The sequence below is a fragment of the Poecilia formosa genome, unplaced genomic scaffold, assembly GCF_000485575.1.
Source record: "Poecilia formosa unplaced genomic scaffold, Poecilia_formosa-5.1.2 Scaffold5, whole genome shotgun sequence".
In the NCBI taxonomy this organism is placed as follows: Eukaryota; Metazoa; Chordata; class Actinopteri; order Cyprinodontiformes; family Poeciliidae; genus Poecilia; species Poecilia formosa.
Genome location: NW_006799944.1, coordinates 5,021,272 through 5,041,740, shown reverse-complemented (window position 1 = coordinate 5,041,740; position 20,469 = coordinate 5,021,272). Strand labels below are relative to the sequence as shown.

Here is a 20,469-nt window from a genome sequence, read left to right as displayed (position 1 = left end):
AAATAAAATGTTTAACACCTGGTGTTCTGAAGTAGTAGCCTATATAGCAAAGTTTTTGAAGACAGACTCCAACAAAATGCATGCTGAAATTGATTTATTTTTAAAAATGGTATAGTTTGAGTCAATTTTGGTTTCTTATCAGTTCTTAAGAGACTGTTGACGTAGATGTGCCACCAAAGATCGTTTATAGGTTATTGATATCATACAGTTTCATAAGATTAGTTAAAAAAAGTATTTTAGAAAAATATTTCTCATGTAAGCAAAATATCAAAATGTCCAGTACCAATAATTTTACATTTCTGTTATTGCAATTTGAACACATTTACAGTACATGTTAAGGCTGATCACTTTGTAAAGATTTTCATAATTCCATAAAAATGCGTTTGAGTGAGGCATCTTGATATTTTGTTCCCTCTTTGTTTATTTAAAGAGACAGGCCAGTACTTCCCTTAGCTTCGCCTGACTATCGTTTCCTGACTTCAATCAGACAAGCTTCACTTCCGCGAAGAAACCACTCTGGGAATCCTGACAGCTTAAATAAGTATCGCTGTGCTAGTTAAAGGCTTTTTTTTCTTTACAATGACAGATGACGGGACGGCTGGCAGCAAACGCACGTAGCTAAAGCATCACCATCAAATGCAGTCAAATCTGAAACCTGGCTGGCCCTCGACTTGTAACTCGGGAAATAACCACGGAAACTGGAATAGCGCTATGGTGAGTGAATGGAAACGCTTTAAATAGTCATATTTGCTTTAAAAAAAGGAATGTAATGTATTTAATATCAAGAAAATAAAACCTAGGGGAATTGATGTATGCTACCGAAGTGGCTTACGTAGAGAGCTGTTAAAGTATTAGCTGCAAAGCTAACTGAGCTAGCTGGCATTATGTAATAGTTACAACTAGCTTGGTTGTAAAGCTCCTGTTCGGGTTTTGGCTTTTTCACTAAATATAACCTTCATGTTAACAATATTTAATCTGACACGTGAGTAAATTTAGCTTAGCTGCAGCGTATGAAGAGTTTGTCCGAAACCGGTCCAGCCAGCGCAGTAATTGAGCCATTGTAATTGATAAATCAGATATTGTTTGTTTAAGGACAGGCAGCCTGACTGAGTCAGCTACCATTTCCTGTTAAACATTAATGTACTGCTTTTTCTTTGTGGCATATTGCGTTTACAGGATGCTCCCCAGTATCCAGGTTACCCTTCTCATTACTGGTATCCACAGTCTCACTCCACTGGACACTATGCAAACACTTATCCCTCGGGATCAGATGTTCAGCAACAATACAATCCACAGGTACAGCTCATTATGCAACACAACCCGACCTGCCTTGGTCCAAACAAGTTGGAGTTAATCTACTAATCTTCCCAAGTCTCTCCTGAATGCTTTTCATTTGTTTCATATTTATATTACGACTACATAAAACTGCACATTTCTACAAATAGTAAATCTCTTCTTTGCTTTGGTTAAAGGTAATGCCAGGAGGCTATCCAAACGGCCATGGAGTCTACAACACTGCACAAAACCAGTATCCAGCGAGTGGTTTTCATCCATCCAACCCTTTCTACTGTGCTGACCCACAGAGAAGTTCCTACCCTAGCCAAGGCTGTCCAGCTGAGCAGAGCGGTGGGCCGTCGGGCCAACCACACGCCCAGCACCAGCATCATCATTATTCTGGTCCGCACTGTCAAGGGGTGAGATGATGTTACACCTGAAATGCACAAATCAAATCAGTTTGCTATCTAATTCTGAACAGTGAAACAGATTAGTAAATGGGTTTAAAGCAGATTTGTGAGAAAAATATAGGATAAAAACAAGGTGCATAATCCTAACTTTAATTCAGAGTTTTTAACAGCCTGAGGCAAGCTCCGTAGCGTTGTGGTGGGTTTGCTTTTAAAGTTTGCCTGAAGGCAGTGGGTGAACGCTTATGGACTGTATGTGAGGAGTCGCTGACAATGCCCAGTCCTGGTCGGGAGCGAGGCTTGCTTCAGTTTCCTCCTTGGAGAAAGCCTCATCCTTAAAGTCATATTGATTTCTATGCAAATGTGTTCATCCGAGCAATACTGAAGAGATGTTTTAAAAAACCAACATGTGTTGGCTGTTCCCTCAGGGTCCTGGATACCCATCTGGACCATACTCCCACTACAGCGAAGCTGGACATGCTGTGCCTCCAAATCCCCCCTATCCCACTGCGCAGCCGCTCCATCCCAGCCCTCAGGGTGATGCTTGGGGGCACACAGGTCCATATGCTCCCTCACAGCAGCAGTGGCACCCAGGGCAGCAGCCTTCACAAAACCATTATGGAAATCATGTCCGTCCAGCACATCCTCCAGCATGGCCAGGAACTGGAACTGGTGCTCCACCGCCCTATCAGCCCAAGGTAAGAATAACTGCAGTCAATTTGTTGATACATTCAGCATCTTGTGTAAACACTCGTACTTATTTTGTCATGTTGCAACTACAAAGTCTCTTTATGTTGCACACTTGAAAATTAATCAGTGTGGTGTTGCGCAGGTTCTTTTATTTTGACAAATTCTGTGGAAACATGAGAGCGACAGTGAGCGCCTCCGCTGACCAGCCGTTGCTGCGCTTAATTGCCGTTGGCTCGCTGAGTCAGGAGTGCTGCTCACCGTGCTCTATGTGCCCACTGGTGGCGAAGTGTTGTCACTGCAGTCCAGTGCATCTCAGGAAGATAAGTGCAGCTGAAGAGCACAGCCAAGATAAGAAAAATGGAAGCAAACAAACAGAAAGGGGGTGGGGGGTGTAATTACTTCTGATGTCCATTCTCTCACATTTAGAAGAAAAGACATTCATGCAGTAGCTCAGCTTATTTATTAAGCAAAAGCCAATTATACTGAGGTTTTCAAGATTTGTTTTAAGACATATCTGAAAATCCTGTATTTGTGTTTAGCTCCCCCTGCTCTGATATAGACCACTATAGGTCAAACTTAAATGTTGCAGATGTTTGAAGGAGGCTTTGACTTTTAAATGGAGAACTGTTCGGTCATTTCTTTTTTCTTTTAAATTTGTTTTAAAGGGGCAAGGGGAAATTCCTTGCAATATGGATGAAGTTAAATAAAGGACGACCCTGGACGGAAACCAGTGAGACGAGACAAAACTAGAGTGCAGTGAGGATTCACTTTCTACACATACTCAAAACTACAATTAAATAATTTGGATGATAGGGTATTAATGTGTGAAACTGTGCAAAGTTCAGACTTTCACATCTTTGGCAAGATTTAAAAAAAAAATCAAGCATTCTTCATCTGACTGAGTTTAAACTATGCTTGCAGAGAAAAATTGGCAAAAATGTTGTTCCTAGATGTGCAAAGCTTGTAGTTTCATACAGTAGTAGCAGATATGCCTGAAGGGATAGACTCTCCTGACTGCCGTGTCGGCCCCCTCTCTCTTTTCACATAATGGTATGATCCCATATGCTCACATGTGATTGGCCAGAAGGCTGTCATACTACTGATCAAACCAAGTCTCCGTTGTGAGCAGAGCAGAGGCACTGACACTGAGAGCTGAGCACCAAAAGGCTAACAACAAAACAAAACTGGGCGCGTTCGCATTCTCTCTCTTCCCCCTCAGCTGGTTTGTCTCCTTCCATTTCTCATGTGGTGTGGTTGTTGTGCTGCTATGTTTGTAGCTCAACGACCCCTCCCATACATTGACGAAGGTCGTTCATATCAAAGAGTCGTCGCATTAGACCCTATGCGTTCGCGACCGAAAATATCCAAGATGGCGTCGCGGCAGAAGTGCTATGGTTGCATTACACACTAAAAAAGAACGATGCTAGGGCCAATCACCATAAAATGCATCAAACTGTTGGCCAGAAAGCATACAGCTGATTTGTACGAATGTAAAGTGTTTGATACGTTGCTTAGCGACGGCGGTGACTCTTGAGGGGGGAGCTTCGACGACATCGTCGTCTGTCATAAATGTCCCAGGTAATGTTATTCTCCTTCACGCCCTGGACATTGTATTAATGTTAGCGCCATACTGTACTTATAATTTTCATGTCATATCAGCATTTATAGTCGTATTTTATAAAATGGAATATGGGCTCCGATGAGACTCGCTTGTCAGAAGCACAGTTTGAAAATAACCTGTAATATGGTATTACACATATTTTTCATTTGACCCACCTTTCCGCATTAAAATTTTCTATGGTCTGATGTAATATTCTAATCTCAAATGTCGTGTTTTCATTAGTTGCAAGCAAATAAAGCCTCGTCGTTAATATAAAAACTATTTAACATCTGTCTGTATGGAATAAATCTATATAATGTTCACATGTGAGCTGAGTTAATGAAACGTGTGAACTTTTCGTTAATATTTTAAATTTATTTAATATGACTGGTTGTAGTGGTCAACCAGAGTGATTCTCTTGCTCATTTTTAGCTACCTCTTTCATGGAGGTAAAATGGCAAAGACGAAAAGTAAACGATACCCGAGGTGTTTTCCTCCGCTGGCGATGCCTTGAGTTTTGAAATTTGGCTGCACACAACCTGTTGTTCAAAAAGTTGCATTTCATGTTCAAATGTTTATTTGACAGATGGATTCTTTAAGTCAGCTTTAATGTTGTTTGAATCAAATGCAACATGATGTATAATTTGAATTATTTTATTTCCTAACTCAATGAAAGTCAATAAGGGACTTATGCTTGGCTAAATTCTAATAAATTCCCAGCCCTGGGTTTTAGTGTTGATTCAAAGGAACTCAGTGTTTCAGAAGTTTTGCATTTTTATGGTAGTTTGTTCCCGATTAGAGAAGCATAAAGACTGAATGCTGCTTTTCAATTTTCGGTTCTGATTCTGGGGGTGCAGAGTAGAGTAGATCCAGAAAACCTTAGATCTTCTGGTACAACAGAAGATCTTTAATATATTTCGGTACTATGCTGTTCAGCGATTCAGTGAGTAAAATCTATTCTCTGAGCTACAGGGAGCCAGTGGCAGGACTTTAAAACTGGGATGATGTGCTCTCTCTTCCTAGTTTTAGTGAGGAAACGAGCAGCAGCATTCTGGATCAGCTTCATCTGTCTTATTTATCCATCCATCCATTCATTTTCTGAACACCCTTGTCCCTTGTGGGGTCGGGAGGGGTTCTGGTGCCTATCTCCAGCGAACGTTTTGGGCGAGAGGCGGGGTACATCCTGAACAGGTCGCCAGTCTGTCTCCGGGCTTGTCTTATTTATTTTAGTCCCATTTTTTTTTTTCAATGGGCTAAATACAAATTGACACTTTTTGATTTTTCATATTGATATTTGTAAAGAATAAGAAAATTGCATATAATTAACAATTCAGCTCAACAATTCAGCATCATTTGATATTGATTTATCACAGAAAATCCCAACAAAATGCGTTAGTTTTTTGTTGTTGTAACATGACAAAATGTGAGAGGAGTGTGAATACTTCTGAATGACACTTAAGATATTACTCTTTGCTCCTTTTTTTAAATGATATTATTCTTCTAACTGCTGTTGTAAAGACACAAATGAAGCTTAAACACACTGTGTCTGTGGCATTGTAGGACCAACAGCACCAGCGAACCCCTCAGGTGGGACCTAAACCCAGGACAGCTCCAGCCCCGAATCCCCCCAACGGAAAGCCCGCTGAAATAAGCTCACCTCCCCAGATTTACAGCAAAGCTGGGCGAAGCGATCCCAGTCCTTCTCAGCCCGAGCCCCAACCAGCAGCCGCTCCGGTCGGACCTCAGCCGCTGAGCGACAACCCCGGGCTCGCCAAGGTCCAGCAGGTCATGGCCCGGGTTCAGCTGCTTCAGGAAGACGTTGACGAGTTCGTCGGGAGAAAAACGGACAAGAGCTACCGGTGCCTGGAGGAACTGCTGACCAAAGAGCTGCTGGAGCTAGACTCTGTGGAGACTCAAGGACAGGAGACTGTCCGACAAGCCCGAAAAGAGGCTGTGCAGAGAATTCAGGCTATTCTAGACCGGCTGGAAAAGAAGGCTTTCTGAACGAAACCTTATTTATCTGCCTGTTATTCGCTTATTATTTTCTTTGCTCAGATCTTCCATGGATAAACGGAGGTGTTTAGTCTCCCTCTGCAGAGCTGTAACAATATTTGCTGACAACGTGTCATTATCATTTAGATGAGGTAACGGACATAGATCCCCCCCTCCCCACAGGAGTAGACACACCTCTGATTTAAAGTTTAAAAAAATCCTTTAAGGAGTGTTTTGTGCTGGCAGTAAACATAAAACTTGTATATCATAAGTGACTTTCAGCCTCTGTGAGTGACTGAGCTCGCTACCCTCATCTTTTACATCATGTCCTCACCAACATGGCGCTGGGTCCTGCTGTTTGTGTTTATTCTGTCGTGCAACACGTTCAGACCATCCTCAGGATATTCGGTCCGTTTTCAGTCCAACCTTCTCGGGACAACACACACACACTTCCTCGGCTGATTGTTGTAACATTTGCATGGTCATGCTGTTGTCCTCTCTCATGTCGGCTTTGGGATGCACTTAGTTGCTCATAGTCGCCTCCTCATGTCTCTGCAGCAGCTGGTGCAGTGTTTCTGTTATTCTCAGCCTTGCATGCACTGTAGTGTCAGATAAGCACTCGCACAGCCTGTCACTCAGCCCGTATTGTAGCAGATTTAGTGACAACCCCCTGAAGACCGCTGCCCTGATTCCTCCGGCCACTGAGAGTGGAGACCTAAAATCACACCTACATGTTGAACGCCCTGTATCTCTGTAGAAGCGAAGGACAATGTCAGCAGTTCCTTTTTTAAAAGTAGAGTTTTCTTCCTCACTTTTTCTACACCTGCGAAAGTAGAATATTACATTTTCAGTAAAGATGTATGCTTAAAGACAGTGTTAAATGCACAAGGATCAAGTTGGAGTTTGTTCACTATTTTGTCTAGGGCACAGATTCTTGTTTGGACTGCACATGTGCACTACAGGTCTTCGTCTCTACACCCCTCTTACCTCCCATCTCAAACATTTTTGTTTTTGTTTGAGAAATGAAGAAGAAAAAGTGCCATATTTGATATGGTGATTTTTATATCTGATCAGAAGTAGAATATTAAAAACAACCAAAAGGTTTGCATGGAAAATCCTTTTTTTGCATTGTGTTTATTTTTGTTAGTTTTGGTTGTGATGCACGTTCCCAACAAAAGATGGGAGTCTTTTCTTGATTATGATTCAGTAAATTTCACTTGTTTTTTTTTCCTTTCTTTTTATGTTCTTCACCGTTTTGTATTGACTTTTATTACAGTTAAACATCTTCTATGAGCTACATTTATTTTTCTCATTCCTGAAAGCAATTATTCGGTCTGATATAAAAGAAAAGAATTGTCCTTCCATCAAGTGGAAACTTGCCCTGGGGCAACACTCTTCTAGCCAGCTTTCACATCTTTAAATAGACTGCTATTTTAATTCAAAAGCATAACGCAGAGCCCTGAAGGCATGCAGCCTAGATTTAATGCAAGGGTCAAATGTCCTGACAACACTCGAACATATTCATGGTGAGTAAATCAGAGGAGAAGAAGCTTGAGACCAGTGTCACCTGTGGTATTCACTCTGGTGTGTTTGACAGGCTGCTGAGGATTTCTATGGAGTTGTTAAATATCAGTAATATTAAGCTTTTGTGATGTCTTTTTCCCCTCGCCCCCAGTCGGTTCAATTAGTTTATAAACGGAAAAGAAAGGGTCACTTTTCCACATCTGAAGTCCAGCCGTCTTGTGAAAGGAAGAAGCGATGTCCTACTCATCCAAGCTTCCCGCTTCCTGGAATGATGAACGACCACGTCGGAAAGTGGAAATCGATCTGAGCTCGCCTGGTTTGGCAGTGTTTGAGTTAGAAAGACTGCTGTTCACAGGCAAAGCCATCATCAGCCATGCGGATGAAGTGTGGCCGAGGCTTTACATCGGGGACCAGTAAGAATCTCGTCTTTTCCTCTTGTTGGGGGGGAAAATGTTGTTCGCTTGCTTTGAGCTCAGTTTGAATCAAGCGTGCGTGTGAAAAGGAAACGGCTCGTAAATCAGTTTTTAAAAAAACGAAAAGGGTAACATAAGAGTTGTCGAGCTGCCTTTCCCGCTGGATACTTACACCGACTCCAGCTGCGGCATGTGAGAGTTTCCGCTGACACCAGGCCACGAAGGCATACCGCAGCTCCAGGCTATTTTCCTTATGCGTGCCTTAGATGGTCTACATTTCAGTCAGTCACTATGTTGCATGCTTAATTCATGTTTCATTGAAAATAACTTTAAAAATACTTTCCATGTTCTTTTTGGTGGAAGGTCATGTCAGAAAACTACTTCTGTTTTGAATTTATTAGATTTTTTGGGGTTTTTTTTTGGTTTGCTCTCCATTTCATGCAACATGCAAAATGATTCTCTAATACCTCTACCATCTTTCCACATATACAGACTAAAAGTTTTATCCAAGCAAAATGGCTCTAAATCAGATTAAATCCAGAGCATCTTTAAATAAGTTACAGATTCTCAGTTAGGTCTTTACTTTGACTAGGCCATTCTAACACCTGAATACGGTGTGATCTAAGCCCTTCCATTATATCTCTGTCTGTATGTTTAGGAGTTTTTTGCATCCTGCTGGAAGTTGAGCGTTCACTCAGTCTCAACTCTTCTGCTGCCTCCAACAGGTTTTAGCCCCAGTACTGACCTGGATTTAGCTCCGTCTACTAGTATTCCCACAGCATAATGCTGCCACCATCACCATCGATTGCCAAGAAGAAAGTGATTTGTAATGTTTAGTTTTCCGTTTCTTCAGGCTGGGTTCCTTTCAGAATCACTGTTATTGGGCATAATTGTGTGCATAAACACATAATTTGAATTTGATGGTTGTTGTTGAGTACAAGAGAGGCAGGAAATCATAAAGAAATCCGCCTTCTTGAAATTTTTTTATTTTTTTAACTTGTCTGTTTGAAATTGAAATAATAAAAAAAAATCATGGGGGTATATTTGGTTTGTTGTCCTTAAATTTAATATGTTGTTTTTGTTTTTTTTTCAGACACGGCGCAGAAAACTTTGCGGATCTGTCCAGGCATCGCTTCACTCATGTCCTGAATGCAGCTCACAGTAAAAGAAAGGGACAACCAACCGCGTACGAGCAAATGAAGATCACCTACATGGGCATCGAGGCACACGACTCCTGCAACTATGACATGAGCATCAACTTTCAGGAGGCAGCAGACTTCATCCACAGAGGACTAAACACAGGAGGTAAAACGGCAACCACTTGCAAACCATTACCGCCACTTTCAGAAGAAGTTGACTGAATTTCACATCTTTCTTTGATTCTCAGGGAAAGTTCTGGTGCATTGTCACGTGGGAGTCAGTCGCTCTGCCACCCTGGTGCTGGCTTACCTGATGCTGAAGCAGAAGCTCTCTCTTGTGGAGGCTATTTGTGCTGTGAAAGACAATCGGGGTGTGATCCCAAACAGAGGTTTCCTCCGACAGCTCATTAAACTGGACGGGCAGCTCTTTGGCAAACATCATTAAACCACCAGAGACCAAGATCTCAAGAACGTTCAAGCTCCAGCATCTGAAATCAGTTCATTTCTTCTGGTCTGGACTTGATGTGTGCAAGGACGAGATGCTAAAAACTTTAGTTTTTTTCATTGTCTATGGTTTGACGTCTTCGAATTTAAAAAAATATTTATTTTTTGACTTGAAGACATCCAAAATGCTCTAAAATCCCAATGTGAAAACTCATGAAGGCTCCCTTTTAGGACTACCATTATAAAGGTCCGCATGAGCATCTTTTTAAATTTTGGATGCTGCAGAGTCATTATTAGGAGCATTCCAATGTTCTTTCATCTATAAAATCCTTATAAGTCCTCCTTTCCAAGTTTGTATGCCATTTATCAATAACTGATTAAAAATAGAAAATTTGCAAAACAATAAGAACTCAATCCGTTTATAATTTTTTTTGACATATTTTTGTAAATATGAAGAGTTTCCTAACTTTATTTAGGTGGCAAAACAGTGCGGGGCTGGTATAAAAGTTATCACAGTATGTGATATCCAGAGCCAAGATAGTCTTTGTTTATGAGTGACATTACAGCGTCAAACGACAGCCCCTTTCCAGTTTTTTGAGTGGACCTTCCAGTGTAAATTTGAAAGTCTGTAGTGTAGCCCGTGGTGTCGGACAACACAAAAAGTTTGATCCCCCACTTTGTCGGCTTACTTTTGATGTATTGTTTTAGCCCAATCTTGGCTTTAGTGGCTACCATTCTTTCATCCACAGAAAGATTTTTCCGGGGGTGGTACAAAGCCTTACAGGCAACCCTCAAGCTGTCGTACAGGGGGCGCAGTCTGTGCAGTGGGTCATAATCAGGTGTCCCTTTTTTTTGGTCGTTCACTGCGTCATCCTCTGGGTTACTCATGTGGACATTGGTATGGATGTTGAGGAAACGATCTCTGGACATTACTTTCCCTGGATATGAAACCTGAAATGCAGTTGTGGTTCTCCAAAAATCCTTCAATTGTGGTCGTTTCATTAGTCCCATGTACAAAGTAAGTCCAATATATGCATACATTTCATTAGCTGTGACATCAGTCCAATGAATTTTTTTTCCAGCAGCTAAATTTTTGGCTGCATTTTTGTTGGTGTTTTCACATAATGTCTTTATGGCAGCCTGGTCAAAAAATAATTTGAATAGCTCTGAAGGTGACTGAATCTCAGTATTGGAAAGGGGCGGCTGAACACCTGGTGTCCTCTTTGGACGGAAATGGAGTGGGGGGTGCGGCAAATGATCAGTCTCCTTCTCTGTTTTCCACTTGACTTGAGTGTCCACATGAGTTTCTGACCTTTTGCCTCTCCTTTTACTTGCTGGACCCTCCCGACTTCTTTTTCTTCCTCTACTTGCACCTGCCACCACACCGTTATTGTCCTCTTCATCATCCTCATTCAGATCGTCATCTTTCTCCTCCACGATATTGCCAGTACTGCACACAGACGTAACATTACAGATTAGTTAGATTTTTCAATCACATGTTCTGTTTTATGTAAAAAAATAAATAAATAAATTTTATATATATATATATATATATATATGAGTGAAAAAGAGCCCACTTACATATCATGAAGTTTATCAATCCCTTCGATGAAGTCCTCTTCCTCATCAGTGTCTGCGGTATCAGGGTCTGAAGAATACCTCTCCTCATTTTGGCCATCTTGAGCGGTGACTAGCTCCAAGACTTCGGACGCAGAGTAAAATCTTCTTACTCCGTGTCTTTCCATAATTTATTTTTTCGTGTGTTTGCCTTCAAAAAAATGTTACGAAAAATATCGAACACGTGTTTCCTTGCAAGAGCAGAGCCAAATCTGTAACATAAAGACACACAGTCAATATTTGATCAGAAGGTGAATGCGTTGGCTGATCTAGTCTCTAAATATTTTCTGGAATACAATTTATACTATTTGTATCCATTTTAGAAATGGATACAAGTAATATGTATTTCTAAAATAGGTTAAAAAAATCTTTATATGCCAATATTATCTTCAAATTAAAGGAAAATTTGTTGTACTTCAAGAGGTGCAAATATTTAACCTTTGTGGCTGAATTAATAAAACCAATTAATTTGTCCAACATTAATGTTTTTATTCATAAAACCTATACTGACAAGAGAGCAATTTGAGGCAACTTAGGGTAGATGTCTGGTAGATGAGTGATAAGAAAAATTCAAAAGTTTTTTAATGGAATTAAATTCTAATAGTTTTATTTTTTTAACGGTACTGGTCGAAATAATTGCACAATATTAAATATTTTATTAGGAAAGAAAGCTTGATCAGAAATGAAGCCACTCTGTCATTGGCTGGTGATTTAGTGGTATGGTTGTCCATGAACAAAATATCTTTTCTTAACCCACACAGTATTAATGTCCAGAACAGTTTTTTTTATTAAGTGGATTGTATTTTTACTGTGGGGATTTTGTATGCTAGGGTCTTCAAATATTTATCTACATAGAGTATAAAATGTCATTTTCAGTGACTATTTCTGTATCACAACCATTGAACCACTTCATGACAAGCCTCTATAGCACCTTAAACTTTTATAAAATGGTACAAATGTTAGTCATGTTGGAAACTTAACTTGTTCTTGAGCTAGTTAAGTTTTTACATTTAATTAAGGATGTATTGGCACATGATGCTCTCCAAATTAAATCTTGTAAGGACATTTATTTTCGCACTCAAATTGAAGTTATTCCTTGACAATATTGCCACCTGCTGGATGGAATTGCAATTTTGGATGCAAGAAAGTTTAGTGACAAAATATAAGATGAATACTTTGTTAATAATGCGATTGCAATACTGATAAGAGCAATGGTACAAATTAGCTTTTTGTTCACGGCCAGCTTCCATCTCCATTTTCCATCTCAAATCATTTATCTTGGTTTGGACTTATGCAGCAAAGAAAATCTGACAATTGAGCAATGGCAAAATGCAAAGTTACCTTAAATGTTTTGGTTTTTCATCCAGATTTTTGTCTTCTGGTCAAAAATCATACATGTATAAAAGAATCCAGAAATGAGCCTAATCCCTTTGTGAAAACCCCTGGAGGTCTATGATCTACAAAAATCCATTTTTGCAGGGCAGTCCAGTTCCAGTCCTCAAGAGCAACACTCCTACAACACAAGCTGCTGAGCGCTCTGCAGAAAACGTCCTATTTATGGGTAGAATTGTAAACCCAAACATCTGATGTTCTGACTAAATAAAATTTCAAAGTGAAGTCTTTTTGCTGTCTTTATGAATGGAGCACTTTGTGCCGCAAATAAAACACATTTCAAAGCATGTACTAATTAATTTTTTACAAAGGACAAACTAAAGATTTTTATTGGCTTCTTTAAAACTTAACTGGATTCAGAGCTATGTGTTATAGATTCCATCTTTTCCTCTGTCCTTTAACCTCCTTTTTAATCTGCTGACACACCACAGTGTACACAAACATGTTTTTGTATGACTGATGCCAGGCATACATAGACAGATTGAAACTGGTTAGACAAGCTTTGGAGGGTACAGAATGCAGAGAATAAAAAGCTAAACTCACACTACAATCTTTGCCTCATTTGGTTATATCCATAAGGTGAACTAATTGTGGCCCCAGCACTTAATTTACACTCAGGGGTTCTGGTCGGGTCCTGAAACGGACCTGGTGGAGCACAGAGTCAAAAATGAATGAACTCCAACACCAGTTTAACTCTGACAGGCCAGTTCAGTCTCCTTCCCCCATAAGAAGGGACGTTTCTGTAGCTGAGGGTCGGCTCAGAAGCTCCTGCTTTCAGGCACTGCCTCTCCCACATTGCACACAAACCCTCTCATCTACCACTAGTGAACCCATGGGAAGAGGGACCCATGTCTCACCTATGGGTGAAGGTCTGGCCATCACAGTGCCTGACCTCCAGGTTTGGTTCTGGAGTGGGGTCCCAGTGACGTGTCCTGGCAAGAGAACAGTTTCCATGGATGTAACTCGTAAGGGGTCTTTAGGCTCCTCTGTCCGTTTACCTAGGACCAGTTTGTCATGGGTGACTCTACCAGGGACATGAAGCCCTTCACAACATGGCTGCTGATCAGAGACTTAATCCCTCCACCACAATAAGTGGATAAGTGGGTGCCACATGGAGGGACTGTGAGATACATCCTGAGATGTTGTTGTGCTTGTGAGGCTAACGATTTATTTTCTTTTCATAGCAAAATCTCTTCCTGCTTTGTTGTGATTGATCATCTACACTGATTTTACACATCCAGATTGGCTCTTATCTCTTAAAGCACTGGGTGACTCACTAGTGGACCGGGCACTTAATGGACAGAGGTTGTGGTTATCGTAGAGGTTGTCTTGGATTTGGGTCCTGGTCTCGACCTGTTTGAGTATCTATCCCTATCCTTCCTCTTTCATGACAAGTTGCTGTTGAGTAAGGGGCCTAAAAAACGCTCAAATGTTGGATGTTATTTGTAGTATGGGGCCCAGCAGATATACCCCAGCTTTTTAATATCATTGAAAGACAACCAAGCTGTGATTCAAATATAGCTGAGACTTCCTCTGACAACTCATCATACTAAACAGGAAGCTCTTCTGAAATCATAAAACTATGACAATAAAGAAAGAACAAAAGTATCAAGAACAAGCTCAACTATCACAAAACCAGTTCATTTCCTGACTTTGGAGTTACGGAGAAAGAATCTTCCTCCTACCCCCCAGCTTTTAGATGTATGTGTTCCAACAAACCTAAATTAATGCTTGAATTTTCAAATTAGCAGTCTTCCAGCTTTGCAAAGTTCTGGTCACAAGCCATTAAATATACTCAGGTATTGGTGAAGATATTCGTTCAGATGTTTCACTTTGGTAGCCCTTGAGGGCTGGAGTTGGGTATCTCAGGTGTAAAGTAACAAAACCAAGTAGTTCCTGGCAAAACTACATCAGTTTTAGAGAAGGTGCCTTTCCCTTACTGACTGCAAAACAGAGTATCAGTAAAACAGAGAAAAGTGGTTGATTATTAAATGTTCATCAGCTTTGAGCAATGAGGGCGGCATTCAATAAAGAGAGATTTTTGCACACGCTCTGTAGCTAATGAGCATGCTCAGAAAAGAGAATGCAGCCATTTTGACATTGCTGAACTACAGCCCAGCTTTCTGCGGGGAAACAAGTCCAGCTGTTATTATATCTGTTATTCAGAGCTAAAACTTGTAAGTATTGGTTTAATGATTGTGTGGCATGAAAAAAGATGAATGCTGTTTAATTTTGTTTTTTGTTTCCAAGTTAAATGTGTAAAACTTTCAGGCTGTATATGTCATAAAGAAAAAAATTCTGAATTGTGAATTTAAAAAAAAAAAATGACCCGTTGCTTAGATTTTGTGTCACTTCTTTTCAAGCTCAGTTTCCTATAATCAGTATTCGTTGATTGGTGCAGTGCATGTGAGAGACGTCATTACTCCTAAATGGCATGTATGCTGTCCTCTGTCCATAAAATGAACAGCTGTGGTGAGAGTCTTCAGTCAAACAACAATTTAGCAAAGAACCTGCTTGAAAGTTCATCTAGCTATTTTTTTCCATTTAACTTGACCTGTTTGAAACATTTATGTAGTTGGGACATGTAGACCCCACCATCTTTAAATCGGATGTCTATGATTAGACAAAAGGAGGACATTGAAGCCTCCCGTAGGTGAAGAAACAAAATGGAAACTTGACCTCATTTACTGGCAAATATCATGTAAACTCGAATAACTGCAGTTTTGACCATCTGTTTCAGATCACCACGATGCCCACAACTGTGGTTCTCTGGCTTTTCTTGTCAGTGGTCTGTGCAGCAAGAGGCCATCAACCCATAGAGCAAGCTAAACAAGCCACAGACCTCTCTGCAGACAGCAGTGATGACAAACTCTTATTGGTGACCTCAGCAAACAAAGAGTTTGCCTTCAATCTCTACAGGAAGTTGGTAGCTCATGCTTCCTCTAAAGGCCAAAACATCTTCTTCTCCCCAGTTAGTGTCTCTGCCGCCTTGGCTGCTCTGTCTGTGGGGGCTCGTGGAGAGACCCATCAGCAGCTGTTTCGTACTCTGGGCTTCAACAGCTCCCAGCTAACTCAGTCGGATGTAAATAATGCGTTTCTGAAAATCATTAGAAGTATGGCGTCTAAGATCAGCCAAGGCACCGCTGTGTTTGTTGACAGCCTGTTCACACCAAAGCCTGACTTCCTGCATGTCCTGAAGCAGTGGTATTTTACTGAGGGGTTCAAGGTTGACTTCAGTAACCCTATAGAGGGCGTCAATACCATCAATCAGTGTGTATCCAGAATGACCAGTGGAAAAATAACTCGCTTAGTAGAAAGCCTGGACCCAAGCACAGTCCTGTATCTCCTGAACTATGTCTATTTCAAAGGTAAATGTCTTTTAGCAGATTCAGAGTTTTCATTTTTGACTTTTGTTCTTTACCCTGCATGTAACCATGTCTGTTCAAACAGGAATCTGGGCAACTCCATTTGATCCAAAGCTGACTACGCTAGATTTGTTCAGAGTGACGGAAACCGTTGAGGTCTAATGACTAGCACACAGAGCAGCTGAAAGATGCACTCTTCAGTCTCGAGTTGACCAACTAAACGTCTCTTTCAGGTTCCAGTCCCAATGATGAGGATGAAAGCTGATGTGGACACTTATTATGACAAGGCCATTGCTACATCAGTCCTCCATCTGCCCTTCAGCAACTCTTACTCCATGCTGCTGCTGCTACCTGACACCATGGAGACACTGGAGAGCAAGATCAGTCCTGCACATATCACCAGGTGGTTGAAACAGCTGAAACAAAGGTTGGGACAAGTTTTGTTGTTGCACCTATTTGCTTGTGCACTCAGCTCTGTGGTTAATTGCCCCCCTTTTTTTCTTTTTCTTTTTTATTTAGGAAGTACAAGATCTCTGTTCCCATGTTCTACATGAAGACCTCCTACAAGCTGAATGATGTGCTGAATGAAATGGGAATGGCAGACATGTTTGAGAATCATGCAAACCTCAGCGGCATTACAGATGGACAGAAACCGGTTGTGTCTGAGGTAAGTAATGGGAACAGAAGAAAACATTCTTCCCTGTCAACTGTTTCTGACTTTTTTTATTGGTTTTTTTGTTTGTGCTATTAGGTTGTACATCAAGCAACGCTGGATGTTGATGAGACTGGGGCTACTGCTGCCACTGGTGTTGGCATCTCTCTTTTCTCTCTCATTGCCCCGGAATTGAAGTTTAATCGTCCTTTTATAGTGATGATCACTGAGGTGTCTGCAGAAAACATACTTTTTATGGGCAAGATTGTAAATCCAAACATCTAAGTTGTGAATAAAAAGAGGTAGTTTTTCTAGTGTCTCCTATGGCTGTATGGAACATTTTGAGCTCCAAATGAAGGGGGGGGACTTAAAATGAACTTCAAAGCAAGCAGTGGTCCAAACTGGTTTTACAGACTTGTAAAACCAATTTGGACCACTGCTTGCTTTGAAGTGGTGATTTTATTTTCCTCTACTAAAGGATTTGCGTCTGGGGTTCAAGGTTTCAAAGCGTAAAACTGACACGTTTTGGAAATCCATTTTGACAAATTCAGACTAGGTTTAAATCTAAAATTCTGCAGTTTAAAGGGTCCCAAAAATATTTTCCACAGAAATTAACTGCTCCCAGTCAACCAATCGGAGCCAAGGGGAGGGTCTTGGCGCACTCAATCATGCTTGTGTACGTGCAAGTTTGCTTCTAAATTCTGAAATGTGTTCAAAATAAAACTTCACCTATGCTCATAGGATGACATTAAACTTTAATAAAAAAAAAGTATGTTTACCCCTCTCTAAGATGGGACATCAGGTCTCAAGCTTGGTGTATATTTTCTTGTAAAACAATGAGCCTGTTCTATACGAAGTGCAAGGATTGATGGTAAACTGTTTTAACTACAAATATACTCAGGTTTTTGGTTGACGGCTGCATTTTTGAGGGGTTTTTTTTATTTTATTTTTTTTTTAGGCTTTGTAAAACCCGAGGCCATGATTGGTCAGTGACTGACTCACTTCTACAGTTCATGTAGAACAAAAGTCTGGACAGAATAAACAATATCAAAGTTCACCCACTCATTGATATAAATAGGCTGTGTCTTCATCCAGCCTGTAGTAGGTTGGACAAACTGAACAGCCAGTAAAGGGTAAGTGCTTCAGTTTTTTACTGAAAAGCTAATCTTAAAAGGTATGTTTGTCCAGAACACTAGAGGATTTTTGTAATGTGCTATTCCTTTTAAAATCCAGATTTACAAAGAAATTGCAGGAAACTGCCACATTTGTGTAGTCATCAGTGTCTTGAATGTGTTAACATATTAAAATATTGGCATTTAACCAGATCTGGCATACAAAACATTAAAATCACTTTAATCAAGGAAACTATCTGTATGACATAATGCAGATAAGCTTCAGAAATCATGAAACTCCAACCAGTATAACTAAATGAGTAGGTTTAGAGATTTCACTTTGCTTATGTGCAATAGCAAATATTGTGTAACCCAAAAATAAACATCACTTTTGACCCTTTGTTTCAGTTCACCATGTTGTCTGCACCAGTTGTCCTTTGGATCTTATCGGCATTGGTTTGCGTAGGAAGAAGCCATCATCACATAGGGCATGGAGAGAAAGCCCAAGATACTGCTGCAGACGATGCCAACAACAGAATCTCACTGGTGACTTCAGCAAACAAAGAGTTTGCCTTCCGTCTCTACAGGAAGTTAGCAGGGGATGCTTTCTCCCAAGGCAAAAACATCTTCTTCTCCCCACTTAGTGTCTCTACTGCCTTGGCTGCTCTGTCTGTGGGGGCACAAGGTGAGACCCATCAGCAGCTGTTTCGTGGTCTGGGCTTCAACGGCTCCCAGCTTGTTCAGACGGATGTAAACCAGGCCTTTCGTACGTTCTTTGCAAACACCTCTCAGGACATTAGGCAAGGCACTGCTATGTTTGTTGGCAGCATCTTCAAGCCAAAGCCTGAGTTCCTAGATGCTCTGAAGCAGTCCTTTTCAGCTGAGGGTTTCAGTGTTGACTTCACCAAAACTACAGAGAGTGCAGATACCATCAATCAGTATGTCTCGGATAAGACTAATGGAAAGATAAACAAGCTGGTTGAAAGCCTGGATCCAGACACGGTCATGTATCTTCTCAGCTACATCTACTTCAAGGGTAAAAGTTCTCTTCTTTCTCTTTCATTGTGGAGAATTTTAATTGGTGGAGTTGTAATTTATAAGATATCTGCTTTCTGCTCAAACAGGAAAATGGGAAACTCCCTTTGATCCTCGAGATACCAAGCAGGATGTGTTCAGAGTGGATGAAAACACTGAGGTTCAAAGTCATACAATCAAGCATGCAGAGCAGATCTGAGTCATCTTGAGTTCAATTTACAACTAAGAAACTCAAACTTTTATTTTCCAGGTTCAAGTTCAGATGATGGAAATGGAAAAAGATGTTAATATTTATAGTGACAAGGCTATCAACACAACGGTTCTTCATCTGCCTTTCAACAACTCCTACTCCATGCTGCTGCTGTTACCGGAAAATATGACAATGCTGGAGAACAATATCAGCCCTGCACATGTCGCCAGATGGTTGAAGTGGCTAACGACAAAGTAAAGAGATGCTACATGGGGTTTCACTTTGATTTCTGTCAACTCTCGGCAGATGAGTCCTTTAAAACTGTTCTTCTTTCAGGACGTACATCATCTATGTTCCCAAGTTCTCCATCAAGACCTCCTATAATCTGAAGGACGTGCTGACTGAAATGGGAATGGCAGACATGTTTGGGGATCGTGCAGACCTCGGCGGCATTACAGAGGAACAGAAACTGGCTGTGTCTGAGGTAAGACAGTGGTGCATACGAAAACATTTCCTTGCTTATGCTGTTGACATTTGACCCACTCTGCTTTGATTGTGCTGTAAAGGTTGTGCACCAAGCCACGCTGGACGTAGATGAGACCGGAGCCACAGCTGCGGCAGCGACCGGTATAGGCTTTATACCTCTGTCTTTCCACTACGTCCCAGAGCTGAAGTTCAACCGTCCTTTCATGGTGGTCATCACTGATCGAACTACAGGAAACATGCTTTTTATGGGCAAGATTGTCAACCCAAACATCTGAGAGAAGACTTTTTGTTTAAGGACAGTTTTGTCAGTACTGAATACAAAGAAAAGACTTTCTGTGGTGTCTTGTTCTCATTGCATACACAAGTTATATGTAATAAGACTCCCATTTGTATTTGAAGTTCCTTAAATAAAAAAGCAATGCAAGACAAAGTTGAACAATATCTGATTTCTGAGAATTTAAATAAGAATAACCAGGAAATCCAAATAATTGACCGCTTTCAATAAAATGGTCACAAAAGTGTATGTTTACCTGGATTTGCACACAAAACATTTTTCAAACAATGTAAATGTTAAAATTAGTTATAGAGTATTTTGAAGGACTTGACATCCATTCAAGTTTCAATTCCCCAAACAAAACTCCTTGCCATTGCTTTACTAAATCTTTAAAATGTGTGTACTTGCAAAACATTTTTCAAACAATGCAAATGTTAAAATTAGTTATAGAGTATTTTGAAGGACTTAACATCCAGTCAAGTTTCAGTTCCCCAAACAAAACTCCTTGCCATTGCTTTCCTGAATCTTTAAAATGTGTGTACTCCCAGTTGGCTTTATTTAAAAGTTTACATAGTGAGGCCGTGTTCATAAAAAAATAAAAGGATGTAATGTACAGGAAAAATATTGCTGATCTTATTACTGCCACTTTATGTGGAAAGCCCTTTATTGGTAAATTCCAGCTTGTTCTTTCCATTTTAGTGTGATGGAATAAACAGTGCTCTTTGAGATATTGGGATAGTTTTATGATGTAACCCAGCAACTTCTTGACAACAATTTGCCCATTTATATTGCAATGAACTTAGAAATAAGTGAACTTATTTTTACCAGTGAGGTGTCTTAAGACAATTTGGTTGCTCTGGGT

At 40.5% G+C, this 20,469-nt stretch overlaps 4 protein-coding genes and 1 long non-coding RNA gene across 6 annotated transcripts; 3 read left to right on the top strand and 2 right to left on the bottom strand.

Annotated features, from left to right (window-relative positions):
• The first annotated feature begins 422 nt into the window (after nucleotides 1-422).
• bag4 (BCL2 associated athanogene 4) lies at nucleotides 423-7,072 on the top strand. 2 transcript variants are annotated; one of them, XM_007564567.2, is made up of 5 exons: nucleotides 423-714; nucleotides 1,177-1,296; nucleotides 1,584-1,694; nucleotides 2,111-2,380; nucleotides 5,533-7,072. In XM_007564567.2, the coding sequence occupies exons 1-5, from the start codon at nucleotides 637-639 to the stop codon at nucleotides 5,974-5,976; spliced, it is 1,023 nt and encodes a 340-aa protein (XP_007564629.1). In that variant the 5' UTR covers nucleotides 423-636; the 3' UTR covers nucleotides 5,977-7,072. The 2 variants fall into 2 exon arrangements, with proteins under 2 accessions (XP_007564629.1, XP_007564620.1); XM_007564558.2 differs by having other exon boundaries at nucleotides 425-714; nucleotides 1,473-1,694.
• Nucleotides 7,073-7,176: 104 nt separating this feature from the next.
• On the top strand, nucleotides 7,177-9,848 carry LOC103146559 (dual specificity protein phosphatase 26-like). Its single transcript, XM_007564545.2, has 3 exons — nucleotides 7,177-7,901; nucleotides 8,995-9,206; nucleotides 9,289-9,848. The coding sequence occupies exons 1-3, from the start codon at nucleotides 7,723-7,725 to the stop codon at nucleotides 9,483-9,485; spliced, it is 588 nt and encodes a 195-aa protein (XP_007564607.1). The 5' UTR covers nucleotides 7,177-7,722; the 3' UTR covers nucleotides 9,486-9,848.
• Nucleotides 7,413-14,612, bottom strand: LOC107837762 (uncharacterized). The gene is made up of 3 exons (XR_001663804.1): nucleotides 14,543-14,612; nucleotides 9,231-9,241; nucleotides 7,413-7,423 (listed from the first exon to the last, which is right to left on the bottom strand). It is a non-coding gene; the product is annotated as an uncharacterized LOC107837762 (long non-coding RNA).
• Nucleotides 9,973-11,572, bottom strand: LOC103147194 (piggyBac transposable element-derived protein 4-like). Its single transcript, XM_007565427.2, has 2 exons — nucleotides 11,066-11,572; nucleotides 9,973-10,934 (listed from the first exon to the last, which is right to left on the bottom strand). The coding sequence occupies exons 1-2, from the start codon at nucleotides 11,227-11,229 to the stop codon at nucleotides 9,995-9,997; spliced, it is 1,104 nt and encodes a 367-aa protein (XP_007565489.1). The 5' UTR covers nucleotides 11,230-11,572; the 3' UTR covers nucleotides 9,973-9,994.
• On the top strand, nucleotides 14,555-19,767 carry LOC103146551 (uncharacterized). The gene is made up of 11 exons (XM_007564535.2): nucleotides 14,555-14,670; nucleotides 15,234-15,861; nucleotides 15,944-16,014; nucleotides 16,092-16,285; nucleotides 16,378-16,525; nucleotides 16,610-16,741; nucleotides 18,031-18,658; nucleotides 18,747-18,817; nucleotides 18,908-19,101; nucleotides 19,184-19,331; nucleotides 19,414-19,767. Exons 2-11 carry the CDS (start codon nucleotides 15,243-15,245, stop codon nucleotides 19,606-19,608), a joined length of 2,400 nt encoding a protein of 799 aa, XP_007564597.1. The 5' UTR covers nucleotides 14,555-14,670; nucleotides 15,234-15,242; the 3' UTR covers nucleotides 19,609-19,767.
• Nucleotides 19,768-20,469: the final 702 nt, after the last annotated feature.